Source organism: Herpailurus yagouaroundi, unplaced genomic scaffold (genome assembly GCF_014898765.1).
Source record: "Herpailurus yagouaroundi ecotype Mexico unplaced genomic scaffold, PumYag 67700, whole genome shotgun sequence".
Classification (NCBI taxonomy): domain Eukaryota; kingdom Metazoa; phylum Chordata; class Mammalia; order Carnivora; family Felidae; genus Herpailurus; species Herpailurus yagouaroundi.
In genome coordinates, this window is record NW_024420499.1 from 9,050,840 (window position 1) to 9,067,736 (window position 16,897).

General features: G+C 35.3%; 1 protein-coding gene across 1 annotated transcript in view; it reads right to left on the bottom strand.

Annotated features, from left to right (window-relative positions):
* The window catches only part of IL1RAPL2 (interleukin 1 receptor accessory protein like 2), a 325,170-nt gene that overhangs the window by 31,368 nt on the left and 276,905 nt on the right, over positions 1-16,897 (bottom strand). The window contains exon 4 of the mRNA XM_040468434.1: positions 5,185-5,330. Within this exon, the coding sequence (XP_040324368.1) occupies positions 5,185-5,330 (146 nt within the window). The remainder of the gene's footprint in view (positions 1-5,184; positions 5,331-16,897) is intronic.

Sequence of the window (16,897 nt, forward strand, 5' to 3'; positions counted from 1 at the left end):
TTTCCTTAGCATAAATTCAGTCATGGTGCACTCACACACACACACACACACACACACACACACACACACACACTAGACTACTTACTGATATTTTAGATATAATTGTTGATAGTTCATCAGAGAGTGAGAAAGTGGTAGGTGCAGGTAAAAGATGCATAGATAAGGATGTCTTGCTCTGAGAAAGCCTGACCCTGTTAATTGGATATATTAGACACAAGTTTTCATTTTACGAAAGGCCTTTTCACAGTAAGGATTCATCAAATGCTTCTTCATTATTATCACTTAGGGCTTTTTCAATATTTGACTCATAGCTCATCAGTAAGTTGTTGTTCCATTAACAAACATCATACTCATATTCTGGGTGAAAACACTGCAGCCACTGAGGCCAGGCTATGCTGTGATAAAACCCGAAATGTTTAACTCCAAAGGAAATATCTTAAGTTTTGCAAGACAAGCCAGAGCTCAGTCTGATAAAAAAGGTTGAAGCAGGGCCATAGGGCTTCTCCCTCTTTTCTGGAGCTCTACCATATTGTTGAGAGCTCCTAAGGAAAATAGAATAAGAGAAGATGAACTGCATCCTTTTGCAAAGCACAGTGAAAAAATTTAACTGCTACCTAAAACAGGGAGTGCACACTGGTATAACATGACTCCCCAAAAGGTTTTGTTGTTCCACATGTTTCCAAACAATGGACACCAATATTTAAAACTGAAAAGATTTCATACCTAGTCACTCAACTTCACTTGAAAACTCAGAAATTCTCTTATCCTTGAGTTTACATTTCAGCAAACATGGCATAATCTACTAGAAAAGAGTAGTGACTGCCCCTTTAAAGTGAGGCATGTTTTCTCTATCCTGTGTTTTTTTTTTTTCTCTAGGATCCAACCTCTTAAAAAAAAAGTTTACTATCTGCCTGGCCCCTGAGGTCTTAAAGTTTTTAACCTCCAATCTGGAAAGTAAATGTCTTTTAAAAGAGACATGCATTTAGATAGCCCAGGGCAGACACTAGTCAAGAGAAAATCACAGATAAATCCTCTCTTTACCAATCCCTGTTATCTATCCCCACCCTATTGCTCTGGCCCTCTAGGAGGAACATTTTCACTCAGCAAATATTTTTGAGCACTTACTATGTTCTATGCACTAGGGATACAGCAGTACATAAGACAGAAAAAGTTCCTGTTCTCGTGGAGTTTACATTTTAGTGGTGAGGGGGGAAGATAAGAAGAAAACAAATATGTAAGAAGATATCAAATAGTAATAAGTACAATAAACATAAATAGAGCCAAGAAAGAGAAAAAAAAGTGATGGATAGTTCAATGAATGATTAGATCAAGAAAATATGGCATAAATATATATGATGGAATATTATTTCACCTTAAAAAAGGAGGAAAATCCTATCATTTAGTACAACATGGATGAACCTGGAGGTTCATTATACTAAGTGAAGTAAGCCAGAGAGAGAAAGGTAAATACTATACTGCATGGTATCACTTATATATTGAATCTAAAACAAAACAAAATGGAACAAAACAAAACAAAACCTGAAGTCATAGTAGAAGAGAGTACAAAAATGGTTGTCAGGGGTCGGGGCTAGAGGAGGAAATAGGGAGAAGTTGATAAAAGGGTACAAACTTTCAGTTGTAAAATGAATAAGGTCTGAGTATCTAATGTAGTTGATAACATTGTATTGTATAATTGAAACTTTCTAAGAGGAACTTACATGTTCTCACCAAAAGAAAAAAAAAGGAAGGTAAATATGTAAGGTGATACATATATTTATTAATTAACTCAATAGAGGGAATCCTTTCACAATGTATATGTATATCAAATCATCCTTTTGTATACTTTAAATCTCTTATAATTTTATTTCTCAATTTTACTTCAGTAAGGCTTAAAATGTTTAAACAAAAAACTTCAGATACCTTTATACCTTGGTCATCACAGACAAAGGGAAGGCAGAGAAACCGAAACAGTGCCTGCCCTCAGATTTGGCAGTGAAAGAGATGAAATGGACCTGACACACTGATTTAAACTGTATTAAAATGTTTAATATTCTAAACCCCCACCCCCCCAAAAAAAGAAAGAAAGTGATGGGTAGTACTCTTTTATAGAGTGTGTCCAAGGAAGGCTATTGAGCAGGTAATATTTAAGCAGAGCCCTGTATGAAAAAAGTGAGTGAATCATAGGAACAGCTCAGGGAAGAGTGTTCCTGACCCAGAATTAGTAAGTACAAAGACTATCAGATAGCACTATGCTTGGTGAGCACAAGAAATAGAAAAGAAGCTAGTGTGTGTGATGTTTGAGGCAAATAGGCAGATTGTGGTAGAACACTGGATCAGAAATCACAATAGATTGTCATGCATTGTAGGCCATAGTGTAGATTTGGGATTTCATTTTAAGTGTAATGGAGAGGGTTCTATAATTGGAGGGTTCTGATTAGAGGAATAATATGCTCTAAGTTATATATGAAAAGGATCATTCTGTCTGGCTGCTGTGATGAGCACAGACTGCAAGGCACAAGAAAGAAGCAGGGAGGCCAGTTAGGCCATTGCAGTGAGCCAGGCAATTGATGCTGGTGGTTCAGACCAGGGTCATTAACAGTGAATGTGGGGAAAGACATCAGAGTCTGGACGTGTTTTGAAAGTAGAGCCATGGGATTTGGTGGTGGACTAGATATAGCATGTGAGGAGAGAAAAGAAAAAGTCAAGGATGACTCCTAGGATTTTGGCCTGAGCAACTGGAAGGATGGTGATGGAGATGGAGAAGGCAACTGGAGGATCAGGTTTATAGGATGGAGAAAGCAAAATTCTTGTTTGGGACAAATGAAGCTTGATATGCATACTAGATACATCCACTAGTGGAGTTTTTGAGTAGCTGTTGAATAGGCAGTTAGGTATACAATTCTGGAGTTTAGGAAAGATGACCAGGCTAGATATATAAATTTAGGAATTGTCAGCATATATGCAATAAGTAAAACCATGAGATAGAGATGGAATGAAATCATCTAGGAAGTGAATGAGAAGAGGTGACCTGAACTCTGGGGAACTCTAATATATGGAGATGAGAAAGATGAGAATTAATATTCTTAGTTATTCATGCTTTAGACATGTTTCACTGAGGAAGCCATGTGAGGTAGCAATTTTACAGTGTGCCTTGGTTTCTACTGTCAGATTATTAGAAATTTTAAGGGGTGCTAGTGGTTGTTTTACTTATTAAATAGAAATAAATTTATTTTTAAACTCAGATAAGGCTATTTCTATCCCTGCTCACTGAATGATAGGAACCCTGCTACCACCATTGTTTTTCCTCATAGCAGTAACACTTGTGCAATTTTTTAAGTTTTTTTTTTTTAATTTTTAAAATGTTTATTCATTTTTGAGAGACAGACACAGAACATGAGGGGGGGAGGAGCCGAGAAAGAGACACAGAACTCAAAGCAGTTTCCAGGCTCCAAGCTGTCAGCACACAGCCAATGTGGGGCTCAAACTCATGAACCCTGAGACCATGACCTGAGCTGAACCAACTGAGCCACCCAGGTGCCCCAAATTTTTTGTTTAATGTTTAATATTTACCTTTCTTTGTACTCTTCCAGACTTGGGGATGTCTATTTTATTCATCATTCTATTTCCCAGTCCTTAGCACAATACTTGCTATACATGATCTTCAATAATAATAGATAACCTTATTCATTCATTAACAAGACAGGTTCTAAGTACTAATTAATGGCCAGACATTGCCCAATTTTCTGAAGACACAGAGGTGCTGCAAACCCTGGGCTGGATGATCTCTGAGCCTAAAATAAGACTGGAATGAGCAGGAATAAAGTGATCTTTGCCATAAGGTATCTGGACATGATCAATGTCTGCCCTTTATGTAGGTGGACTTATGTGGTTGCCTAGTGCACAGGAGAAGTAATTCAAGTTCTGTATAATAACACTGAGTGTGGTATATTTTACACTACATAATTATCATTTGAGTCTCAAAGTGCCTCTACAATGTAGATATTATCATCCCTGTTTTACAGATGAGAAAACTGAGGTTCACGGTATTTAATCAGACAAGTTAGTCCTATTGAATCAATGGCTGAACAAGGATCTACTCAACCAGGGTTTCCTGATTTTACTTTCCATATTACACTCCTTTATACAAAAAATAAAATAAAATAAAATAAACAACAATAACTCCCTTATTTTAAGATGGAATCAAATTCAACTGAATAAGAAATGGTACTAGAGAGATAAAAGCATTATTCTCAGAATAATGACATTTTCTTGCTTCTCCTAGAACTGCTGGTCAAGGTCAAGTATTAGGGTTGGCAGGAAAACAGAAATTCCATCTTGGTTAAAAGGTACAACTAGTGACCTTGTTGATTGAATGTGTTCTATTGCTCTATAGCCTAGACAACAAAAACATTGATTGAGAACATTTGTTCTGTTACATTTACAAAAACTTTTGCCAGATGCATACATACAGAGATATTTAGCCTTTTGCAGTAATCAAGAATTGTGACAGAATAAGAGCCAATCTCAGAAGCTGCTCCAGCTGCTGGGATTTTTGTTCCTATATTTGCGTTTATCTCCTTTATTTATAAATTTACTTTCTTTGCCCGTTATATACAATTTCCATGCCATCCAAAAATAAAGTTAGAGAGGGGTTTCCATAAATGCCAAATTATTTTTAAAATACATGTACCTATCAAAGGCCTCTTAATACCAGGTCATATCATGACATATTATTTATAATGTTTATTATGACAATTATAAGACTATTATGATACTCTTTATTATTTCTATTTTAGTCAGGAAATAAAAAAGTGGCTTTGTTTCTCATTCAATAATAAAATCCCTAGTTTTTCATTTAAGCAATATAAGATGGTGAAATATAGAGAAAAATTTGAATGCCAATACATATTAAATTTTATGTAATACTTATAACTAAGGTACATTTTATTTCACTGAATTTAACACATAACAATATTTCATTTTTTAAATCTATTTCTTAATGATATAGAAGATTATAGGCATTTTATGCTACTATCCATAGCGACAGAGATATTTTTCCTTAAAAAGACAAAATGCTTAATAGAAATTTGTGCTAAATGATAAAATAAGGCCAGTAAGCATATTTAACTTCAATAGTTACTTGGTAGCTAAACAAACCATAGTAATAGTTAAAAAAATAAATACCCTTTTTACGCAGCAGAACACTGGCATGTTTCCGTCCATTTCGGTTTTCCACATGGCAGGTATAATTTGCCAGGTCAGCCTCCACGACTGAATCAAAGATGAGTGCCAACTCAACTTCTTTTTCTCCAAGATGCTCTTTGAGGAGCCTGAAATAAAGACAGTATTCTTGGTTGAATTCGTCTGATATGGGGAGAGACCAGTCATGCAAAAATTGCAGATGATTACATAGCTCACAAAGTCTCCATTGGGTATGGCAAATGTTGCCTGGGTATTATGTATGGAACCTTCAAAAAGAAAACACAATGGGGCGCCTGGGTGGCTCAGTAGGTTAAGCGTCTGACTTCACCTCTGGTCATGATCTCACAGTTCATGAGTCTGAGCCCCGTCAGGCTACATGCTGTCGGTCCAGAGCCTGGAGCCTACTCAGATTCTGTGCCTCCTTCTCTCTCCACCTCTCTCTCTCTCTCTCTCTCTCTCTCTCTCTCTCTCTCTCAAAAAATGAATAAACATTAACAAAAACTAAAAAAAAAAAAAACACAAAAAGTGACTCTTGATGTGAAGATCAGATGGAAAAGGAAAGAAGTGAGGAATTCACTTAGCAAAAAGAAATATTACCATGCCAGTAGGCTTTGATAAACAAGCCAACATGATTTGTGTAGCAAAAAAGAGGAAACACTGAGCTCCACGTTCTAAGCTGAAGTTATGAAAACAAATTAGATTTTTGTACCATGGCATGAAGGGAAAAAATTGATAGGTGTAGTGTTCGCGTTTGAGGTTAGTTTTGACAACAGGGTGTAAGAAAGTAAAGAAGTGAGCTTTAAAAATGGTTGCCTTATAGGAAGTAAACTGAAAGTGGTTACTGGCGTTCTATCCCCGAATAACCATGAGAAGTTTGTTTTCCACTTTTCTCCTGCATTTGTGTAATACAGGCATGTGCCCTGTGCCTTAATCTGCCAATGATCCTAGCCCACTGCCATGGTCCTGCCTTTTCCAGACACTGTTTCCTTTTGTCTTTCTCCCTTCGCCCCTCACAGGAAGAACCCTGCCCTGTATGACATTTTCTCATAGTCCTGCTTTTTGCTTTCTCAAGTGAATTTGCAAAGGGCCTTGAATGGCCACGAGTAAGTGTTCTTTACAGAGCAACTGAGTTGCCAGGAACCTTTCCTAAGGAGTGTGCCTCTTGTTTCTCTGGAAAGTTATATTCTCACCAATGGCCAGCTGCCTCCTGAATGAAGTGATAGTGGGCACCCTGCTGTCTTTTCTGTCTCCTGCCTTTGACCAAAGAAAACAAGTCTACATGGTGGCAATCCTGCCCTTAAGTTCTGGGGTGAATTTCTTAAATACATGTTTTTGCAAGATAGAAAATTGGAGCACTGGAGTTAATTCTCCTTTTTGGACACTTGGTTATGAATGCAAAGACAAATGCTCTGATTTGCCAGCATTTAGCATAAAGCTGGAAAAGACAACTATGTTCAGGGAAAACCGGGTTCTACATGCAGGCCTCAAATTTACAAGCTCAAGCTGGATCCTTACAAAGTCATTAAGTCAATGTGCCTTAAATTAACTCAGCTTTAAGTTGGGAAAAATACCTACCATACTCAACCTTGTTGTGAGGGTAAAATAGGTTAAAGTAATTGAAAGAGTGAATAGCACTATACACATGCAAAGGAATGTTATTAAACATCAACATTTCATTATCAAAGGCAGATCATTTACATTTGGGCTCCTACAAAAATATTTATATTTATACTATATTAATATATTTAAATATTTAATAATTTAATATATTTAAATATTTATATATTAATATATTAAGATATTTAAAATTCAGTTGGCTTAATCTCTTCTGGTTCCCCTTTGAGAGAAAGAAGGGCTTAAAGTTTGGTTGGTGGAAGAGAGTTCCTGGAAACTAAGAGTCTCCCATACTGAAATATGAAGCTCAGATTATATTCCAAATAGACATGCTTTTAAAATTTACCCTGTGTCTGTACCCTCCCAATGATACACATATCTGAGAGTTCATAATACTGACATTTGTAACTTGAGTAAGTCTCCTGTCCTTTAAATTTATGTACCATTGCTGAACTAGACACATGTAAGAATTGTCTTAACCACATTTTACTGATAGTCTTTCTATTAACCTTTTTCTTCCTGGTTAATGTTGTAGTTTTCCTTTCTCAACATATACCTAACCAAGGGAAAAATGGGAATTTACTGTCTTCACGGTTTGTATTGAGTTTTACTTTCTCCATTTTCTCTGTGCTATGGGTTAATCTCACTACACACAATTCTTTTAGTTCTATGTCATCTGCTATGGAAGAACCCCCTTTAGTGCCAGAAACTGCTTATGCACCACAAATTAAGTTTGATTTAAAGCTTCATGTGTAGGGAAGCCACAGCCTCTGTCAGGCATGAAGCAGAAAGCTGATTCTGTCCTTTCAGACACAGTCTTTCCCTCTTCATTTCTAATGCAGTTTCCAAAAACAGATCTTCACAGGCTGCAGAAAGAATCTGAAAAATGATCCTTCGTCCATCTATTAATATATATGAAGTGTCTTAATTATCAGCTCTTGAAAATCTAGAAGTGACTTGCTTTGGGGGAATTAGTCAGTTGATGTTTATATTTACAAATCACTCAGTAAAGCAATCAATTTCCTAACAAATATTGATATATAACAGTCAACCAATGATTCTTTGTCAGTCCCCTAGTACGTGCATAGCTCTGGGCTAGACATTTAGTGTAAGATAAATATAAGCATTAAAAAACAGGTCCCTGTTCTCAGAAATCATTAAAATTTAAACAAGAGACAAGATCTACATAGTTGAAAAAAAATATGTAGACATAATGAAGTAAAGAAAAGTGGTACAGTTTATGCTTAAAATTGACTTTCAAAGAGAGAGACTATTATTGAATAAATTAGCTGGAAAAGGTTTGAGAAGAGTCTGCCTAGACAAAAGGAATAAGGGAGTGTTTTCTGGGATTGAAGATAAATTTTGCAGAATGTGTGAAAGAGAGACACTGAAGGGATTGGTTTTGGAATAGAGGATAAAAATGAAGAGATCCTGTGATATATTTCAAATAACTTCTGAAGCATTTTATTTGAAGGATTAACAGGAAAAGCAAGTTACATGTAACAGCAAACACTGGAAAAATTAGAAAATAATAATTTAGTTTACAGGAATCACCACCTTCAAAAGTTTCAGTTAGGACCTCATCTTAAAAACTAGTAAAAGTTTGGAATTTGTCACTCTTATCATTATAATAAGAAAAAGAGCTGAAGAAAATTAAAATGAACAATTATTAGATCCAACAATGAGCTGAGGACACAGGGCAAACCCTTGCCCCCAAAACTTGAGAAAGAAGCAAATACTGAGAATCACAGTATATTGGGAGCAGAAACCAAGGAGCAAGAGCCAGTACAGGTAGAAACAAACTATAACTGATAAGTCACTGTAAGCCCACTATGGACTAGCCTGAGAGTTAAAAACTCCATGAAATGTAATCTTTGGAATACCCCACATTTTCATGAGTTTTGCTTCTGGGAACCCTACCAGGATCTCAGGGTGAAGATCACAGAAAGATCTCCCTATAATTCTGTCAGAGGCTTTAATAAAAGCAATCATTCCAGAGCACTCTGTGCTTCTTAACAAAGGCCTGTCACTAAGGGAAATTCTTTTATCAGAGCCTAAACTACTTGAATTTTACCAAACCTAGCCTACCTGAGGGAAGGGAATTGCAATACTAAACTCCAGCTACCCCCTCAAGCTTTCCTGTCTCACTTAAAAAGAGGAGAAAAGCTGAGAAGCAGTTGTGAAGGTCATATTCAAAGGCACAGGCTCCATGAAAGACTAAGACTTTATCATAAGATTATAGAATGCTTACCACCAATCAGGTTCCTGTATGATAACAAGGGCTTTCAGCTGAAATAACTGCAAAGCTCAGACCCTATTTAAAAAGCAGTCTCTAGGAAAACACAAAGAAAACAGTGGAGACATAAACATGTACATTCTACGAAATTTTAGCCTCTTATACCTACAACTATAGCAAACAGTAAACACAACCTAACAAGATAAACATAAACTCTCACACTAAAAGTCTATTTACCTCAGTTCCTTTTACCTGGTGCATAATGTGTGGCTTTCAACAATAACAAAATATTACCAAAAAATATTAAAAAGCAAAACAGAAACAAAGACAAAAAGAAAAAACACACAACAAACAACAAACAAACAAACAAACAAAAACCCAAACCCCAAAGAATGTAGTCTGAAGAGACAAAGTACACATCAGAACCATAATCAGATATAGCAGAGATTTGGGAATGATCAGACTGGGAATGCAAGAAAACTATGTTTAATATGTTAAGTGCTTCCATGGAACAAGCGAACAATATATATCAACAGTATTGGGCAATGTAACCAGAGAGATAGAAATTCTAAGAAAGAATCAAAAGAAAATGCTAGAAATAAAAAAACACAGTAACAGTAATAGAAATAAAGAATGCCTTTCATGGGCTTATCAATAGACCGGGCACAGATGAAGAAAGAATTAGTGATCTTGAAGATATATCAGTAGAAATTCCTAAACTAAAATGTAAAAGGGGAAAAAGTCTGAAAAAATGGAACAAAATATAACTCCCAAGGGATAATTACAAAAAGAGGAAGATACATGTAATGGAAATACCAAAATTAGAAGTAAGAGAGAAGAGAACAATAGAAATATTTAAGGTATTAGAGCTGAGAATTTTCCAAAGTTAATGAAACGGTCCAAACCAAAGATTGCAGGCAGCTTAGAGAATACCAAACAGAATGAATACTAAAAAATGTACACCTTGATATATGATATTCTAACTGCGGTAAATCAAAACAAATGGAACATCTTGAAATAATACAAAGGAAATAAAAGTACCTCTACAAAAACAAGAATAGGAAATACATCAGACTTTTTCTTTAGAAACCATGAAAGCAAGAAAAGTGGAGTGAAATATTCAAAGTGGTGAAAAATATCCCAACAACCTAAAATGCTGTATCCAAATAAGTTATTTATCTAAAGTGAAGGGTAAATAGACTTTCTTAGACAAATGAAAACTGAGGGAACTTGTTTCCATTAGACCTATCTTGCAAGAAGTGTTAAAAGAAGTTCCTCAGAAAAAAATGAAAATGATATAGTTCAGAAATTTGGATCTACATAATGAAAGAAAGAGTGTTAGAGAAAGAATAAATTAAGATAAAACATTTTATTTTTCCTATTCATAATTTATCAAACATGTAACAGTTTTAAATAATAATAGCAATAATAGTAGTTATAAGAAGAAAAGTTATGAGGACCTAATGTATAGCACTGAGACTACAGTTAATAATATGGTATTATATATGTGAAAGTTGCTGAGAGTAGATCTTAGGCATTCTCACCACATTTTAAAAAAGATTTATTTATGTTAACTGTGCTCGCCGATGGATGAGTTAATTATCTTGATCTTGGTAATCATTCTACAATGTATATGTATATAAAATAATCACATTATATACTTTAAATATATACAAGTATATTTGTGAATCACTTTTCAATAAAGTTAAGTTATAAATGTGCAAAATAATAGCATCAATGTATTTGGTGATTATAGTTTATGGATAATTGAAATTTATGACTGTTATAAGGTACCTGCACTACATGTGAAGCAGTATAGTATTATTTGAAAGTGAACTTAGATTAGTTGTAAATGTTATTGCAAACTGTAGGCCTAACACTAAATTTTCTAAAAGTACAATTGATATGCTAACAGAGAAGACAAAATAAAAGCACATAAAATGCTCAATTAAAACCAGAGAAGCCACGAAAAGGAAATTAAGAAAACAATCCCATTTACAATGGCAAGAAAAGTAATAAAATGCTAAGGAATAAATTTAGCCAAAGAGGTGAATGATGTGTAAAGTGAAAATTATACAATGTTGATGAAGGAAATTAAAGAAAACACAGATAAATGGAAAGACATCCTGTATTCAGATTGGAAGAATTAATATTGTTAAAATGTCTACACCATCCAAAGTGATCTATAGATTCAGTGTAACCCATATCAAAATCCCAATGCCATTTTTTTACAGAAATAGAAAAAAAATCTTAAAATATATGGAATCACAAAAGACCCCGAATAGCCAAAACAATCTTGAACAAGAAGAGCAAAGCTGGAGGGATCATACTTCCTGATTTCAAATTACATCAAAAAGCTACAATAATCAAAACAGTATGGCTCTAGTATAAAAACAGACATATAGACAAATAGAACAGTATGAAGAATCCACAAATCCACAATCTACAGTCAACAGATTTTCAAAAAGCATGTCAAAAATACACAATGGGGGAAAGTATAGTCTCTTCAATAAGTACTATTGGGAAAACTATATCCACATACAGAATACAATTGGATCCTTACCTGGCATCATATATAAAAATCCACCCAAAAAGGATTAAGTACTTAAGCATAAGACCTGAAACCATAAAACTACTAAAGAAACCATAGGGTAAAACTTTTTGACATTGATCTAGGCAATGATTTTTTGTGTATTATACCAAAAGCATAGGCAAGAGAAGCAAAACAAATAACTAACAAACAAAAAAGAAAGACAAGTGGGATTATATCAAACTAAAAGGCTTCTAAAAGAGCATATGGTCTCACTTATATGTGAAATCTAAAAAAAGAAAGAAACACAAGTTCATAGATACAGAGACTAAATTGGTGGAGAGGCAGGAGGTTGGGGGGGGGAGGCCAAAATGAGTGAAGGGAATCAAAAGGTACAAATTTCCAATTACAAAATAGATAAGTTGATGGGGATGTAATGCACAGCATGGCAACTATAGTTAATAATAAGAAAAAAATTCTATAACTATGTATGGTGAAAAATGTAACTAGACTTATTGTGATCATTTTGCAATATATACAAATACAAAATCATTATGTTGTGCACCTGAAACTAATGTTGTATGTCAATTATATTTCTATCAAAAAAGAGAGTGGATGTAATTTAGGGAATAGGAGAAAATATTTGCAATCCATATATCTGATAAGGGGTTAAAATCCAAAACATATAAGGAACTCTTACAACTCAATATTAAAACAAAACAAAACAAACACATAACCTTATTAAAAATGGACAAATGACCTGAATAGATATTTCTTCAAAGAAGACATATAAATGGCCAATGGGTAGTGCTTGTTAAATGGGAAATCAAATCAAAATCACAATGAGTCATCATCTCCCACCTGTTAAAATGGCTATTATCAGAGAAACAAAAGATGAAAATTGTTGGCCATGATGTGGATAAAAGGGAACTCTGTACATTGTTAGTTGGAATATTAACTGGTGCAGCCACTATGGACAACAATCCAGAGATTCCTCAAAATATTAAAAATAGGGGCGCCTGGTGGCTCAGTTCGTTAAATGTCCTACTTTGGCTCAGGTCATGATCTTGCAGTTCATGGGTTCAAGCCCCATGTCAGGCTCTGTGCTGAGAGCTCAGAGTCTGGATCCTGCTTCAGATTCTGTGTCTCCCTCTCTCTCTGCCCCTCTCTTGCTCGCACTCTGTCTCTGTCTCTCTCTCTTTCAAAAATAAATAAACATTAAAAAAATAGAACTACCATACAATCCAGAAATCCCACTTCTGAGTATATATGTAAAGGAAATGAAATCAGGATCTCAAATAGGTATTTTCACTCTCATGTTCATTTCAGCATTATTCATAATAGCCTAGATATGAAAACAACCTGTGCCCATCAATGGATGAATAGTCAGAAAAATGTGGTTCATACATACAATAGAATATTATTCAATCTTAAAAAAGAAGCCAACGTTGGGGCACCTGGGTGACTCTGTCCGTTAAGCATGTGACTTGGCTCAGATCATGATCTCACTATTCGTGAGTTTGAGCCCTGAATCAAGCTCCACACTGACAGTGTGGTTCCTGCTGGGGAATCTCTTTCTCTGCCCCTCCCCGACATGTGCACCTGCTCTCTCTCTCTCTCTCTCTCTCTCTCTCTCTCTCTCTCAAAATAAACAATAAATAAATAAATAAATAAATAAATAGCAAACCTTGCCATTTGCAACAACATAAAAGAACCTGAAAAATACTTTGCTAAGTAAAATAAATCAAAAAATGAAATATACTGTATGATATGATACAATTTCTATGTGGAACCTAAAAATGCCAAACTCATAGTAGCAGAATAGAATGGTGGTTACCAGAAGGTGGAAGGTGGAAGAAATGGGGAGATGCTGGTCATCCAGTTATAAAATGAATAAGTCCTAGAGACCTAATGTACAGCATGATGACTATATTTAGTAATAAGGGTACTGTATACTTGAAATTTGCTAGGAGTGTAATTCTCAAATGTTTTCACCATACACACAAAAACATGGTAACTATGTATGGTGGTGGTTAATTAGTTTGATTGTGGCTTAGCTTGATTTACAATGTAAACATATACCAAAACCTTATGTTGTATACTTTAAATATACACAATCAGGATTTTTATATTTATACCTCAACAAAACTGGATCTTTTAAAAATATAGCATGAAATAAAGGGTAGAGATTGATTCCCTCCAAAATAAAATAAAAGAAAATGTCTAATTCCAATTTCCATTCATCCTAAATGGTCCTTTAAACCAAAGTGAGCCCTCCTGTGGTGTATAGATATCTTGTACCGTCTCTAGGTTATCATTATGAGTATGAGTAATCATTGTTGACTCTTGATTTCAGCTCAGGTCATGATCTCACTGTTCGTGAGTTTGAACCCACATTGGGCTTTGCGCTGAGAGTGTAGAGTCTGCTTGGGATTCTCTCTCTCCCTCTGTCTGCCCCTTCCACACTCACTGTGTCTCTCTCTCAAAATAAATAAAATTAAAAAATAAAAAGTAAATAAAAATAAAATGAAGCTGCTGGGAAGCAGCTTCAGTTAAAAAAATCTCAAACAAAATCTTTATTTTAGTGTTATTTTTTAAGTTTATTTACTTATTTTGAGAGACAGAGAATGCATGGGAGGCGCACAGGGAGAGAGGGAGAGAGAGGGAGAATCCCAAGCAGACTCTGCACTGTCATCAGGGAGCCTGATGCAGGGCTCGAACTCATGAACTGTGAGATCACAAACAGCCAAAATCAGGAGTTGAATGTTTAACCGACAGAGCCACCCAGGTGCCCCCTTTTAGTGTCATTTTTAGGGCCTATTAAAGCCTTATTAGTCATAGACCAGGATCCAGCCTATAATCTGAAAAAAAAAATCAGATTTATTGACTGAATGCACTGAAGGTGGGACACTCCAGAGTAATTGTGGATCATTCCTTGACTGAAGATAGGAAGAAAGCATTTTTATAATGTTTGGATTTTCACTGAAGATTCTGAGGAGAGTCTAGGCAAGCCCTGATAAATTCTGGATAGGTTGGGATTTTTAAGGTAGCATTGGGAGAAGAGAGGATTGACTAGGGTTTGACAGCTGTCATGAGGCAAGTCTTAGCAATTGGGTATGCCCAGTAACATATTAAAATAGCAAAGTAGGTCTGGGGCATCACTGGTAAGAAATCAGTAGCCATTCAAAGGAGGTGGGGGTCGTTATGGCATTTTACAACTGCTGCATGACCTTGGGGAAAACAGGGTTTTCTGTTAACTTTGCAGCTGGTTTTATCTGTCTTTCCTCCCAGGCTGATTAATAGCAGGGCTGCTTATTCTCCACCCAGACTGATTTTTACTCTTTCAGTCCCACGCAGATTTTGACTCTACATCCCAAATGTGCACTACAACAAAGCATTCTGGGAAACTGAGGATTCTTTCTAGTTGTATTTTGATGAATTCAGGTCTAGCTCCACTGGTACTGTGAATGAACTACCCTGGCTCCATTGGTATTGTGCATGGATAGATCTTCCTCAGTCTCTAAACCAATTTTTTTTTTATTCTGTAAAATAAACTGATACTATTTATCTCAGATGGTTATCATGAAAATCCCAATGTGGTTTAGGATTCCAAAATGCTTTTGCAATCTACTGTGTCTTATAAAAACATGAATAGGAATTATTATTCCTATTATTATTGTTTTTTCAAAATAATTACAGGTGCTTATTAATATAAGACATTATATGTGAGATTGGGCATCTATAGTCTGTTCATTAAATGAAGATATTTAAGAAGTATGTCTTAGGTAAGCTTTAAATATTGTAGGCATTGGTCAAGGCTAAGATCCACTGTGGAACTAGAGCTGTGAATAGTAGAGTCATCACTCTAAAATTTATCCTTCAGATAGGTGGCAATTCAGATTGTCCCTAGGTAAAAACTATGCTGATTATAAAGTTAACTTTTCCATTGAAGCCTGCTCATGATTTACAAAATCTACATTCACACATAGGTCATAAGATTTGAAACTTATTTAGATCAAAGGCAAAGTGATTGATCAGTGTTCCTTCTTCCAGTGAGATAAGCTGAGAATGGGGGAAAAGAAGAAGTGTGTGTGTGTGTGTGTGTGTGTGTGTGTGTGTGTGTGTGTGTTAGCTCAATTTGAGGAAGGCCAGAGCAGGTGGGGTGCTTCAAGGCACTGAAAAAGTGTAGTCGGAAGTTGCCAAAACAGAGCACATCATTTTGCCTTGGGCTGTCTGAGACTTCAATAGTTTCCTCTATATTTTGGAGCAAACTATATATTCACATCTCTATATTTTTTAATTGATTAGTTAGGAAAAGGCTATTTGGGGTCTTTAATATAGACTCCTTTATATCAAGAATAAAATCTTTTCATAGCTGTATCACATTCCCCTCTTTGTTAAGAGCATTTTACTCATTCAAGGAGAGGATGTTAAGGTAAAGAGATGAGAACAGAAAGCCAGAAAGTGGTGGAAGTAGGAGTGAAGAAACCAAAACTAAAAACACACAAAGCCCATATTCAACTTATAGTTTTTCAGTAATTGAAAGTAAATAAAATTATTTGCATTTTAAGAAGCTTGTTTGGAAAACCTTAAGATGAATTGAATATGTTTTTCAGCTCAAGAATTATAAAAGATTTGGTAAACTGTTTTATGGTATTGCCTAAGGGGTAAAAAAGTTAGATATTGATGGGAAGATATGTAAAGTGAGAATTATAATGAAAAATTACTCTCTATTGGGGCAAAGCAATTGCATTGAAATTCGTTCAGTCTCCTTTGACAATCAGATGCAATTCACAAACCTGTAGGCAAGCTTAGAGACTATTGTTGTTTAATAGGAGGAGTTCAATTTCTCTGATATTTTTTATTAGCACTGTGGAGTACATACCTCACTAGAAAATTCCTTTATTTTTTATAATTCTCAAGCCTCTGGTAAGATTAATTAAAAGGTAATTCTATAATGACACGGAACTGGATTGGCCTTTTTAGAATGCTTACACCCAAAGACTACCACTCTTTTTCATGACTCTCTTATGTCACTTTGCAAATTCTTCCCGTTAAATTTTAACAGAGGGACAAATATTAGGATGTCCTTTCCTAATGACAGTTTCCACTGGGTCTCCTCCCAATAATTATTTCACTTCTCTGAATAGACATGGTAGAGCTTATAGGAATCAGCTTGTTGCAATGACTTTAAAATGGTAGATAAAAATAACCAAACTTGCACAAATGCAGCTCATGCTACTGCACATACCAAATTCCTTCAACATCCCTACAGATGACATCTTCTGAGGTCACTGGAAAATTTGGGATGCAGT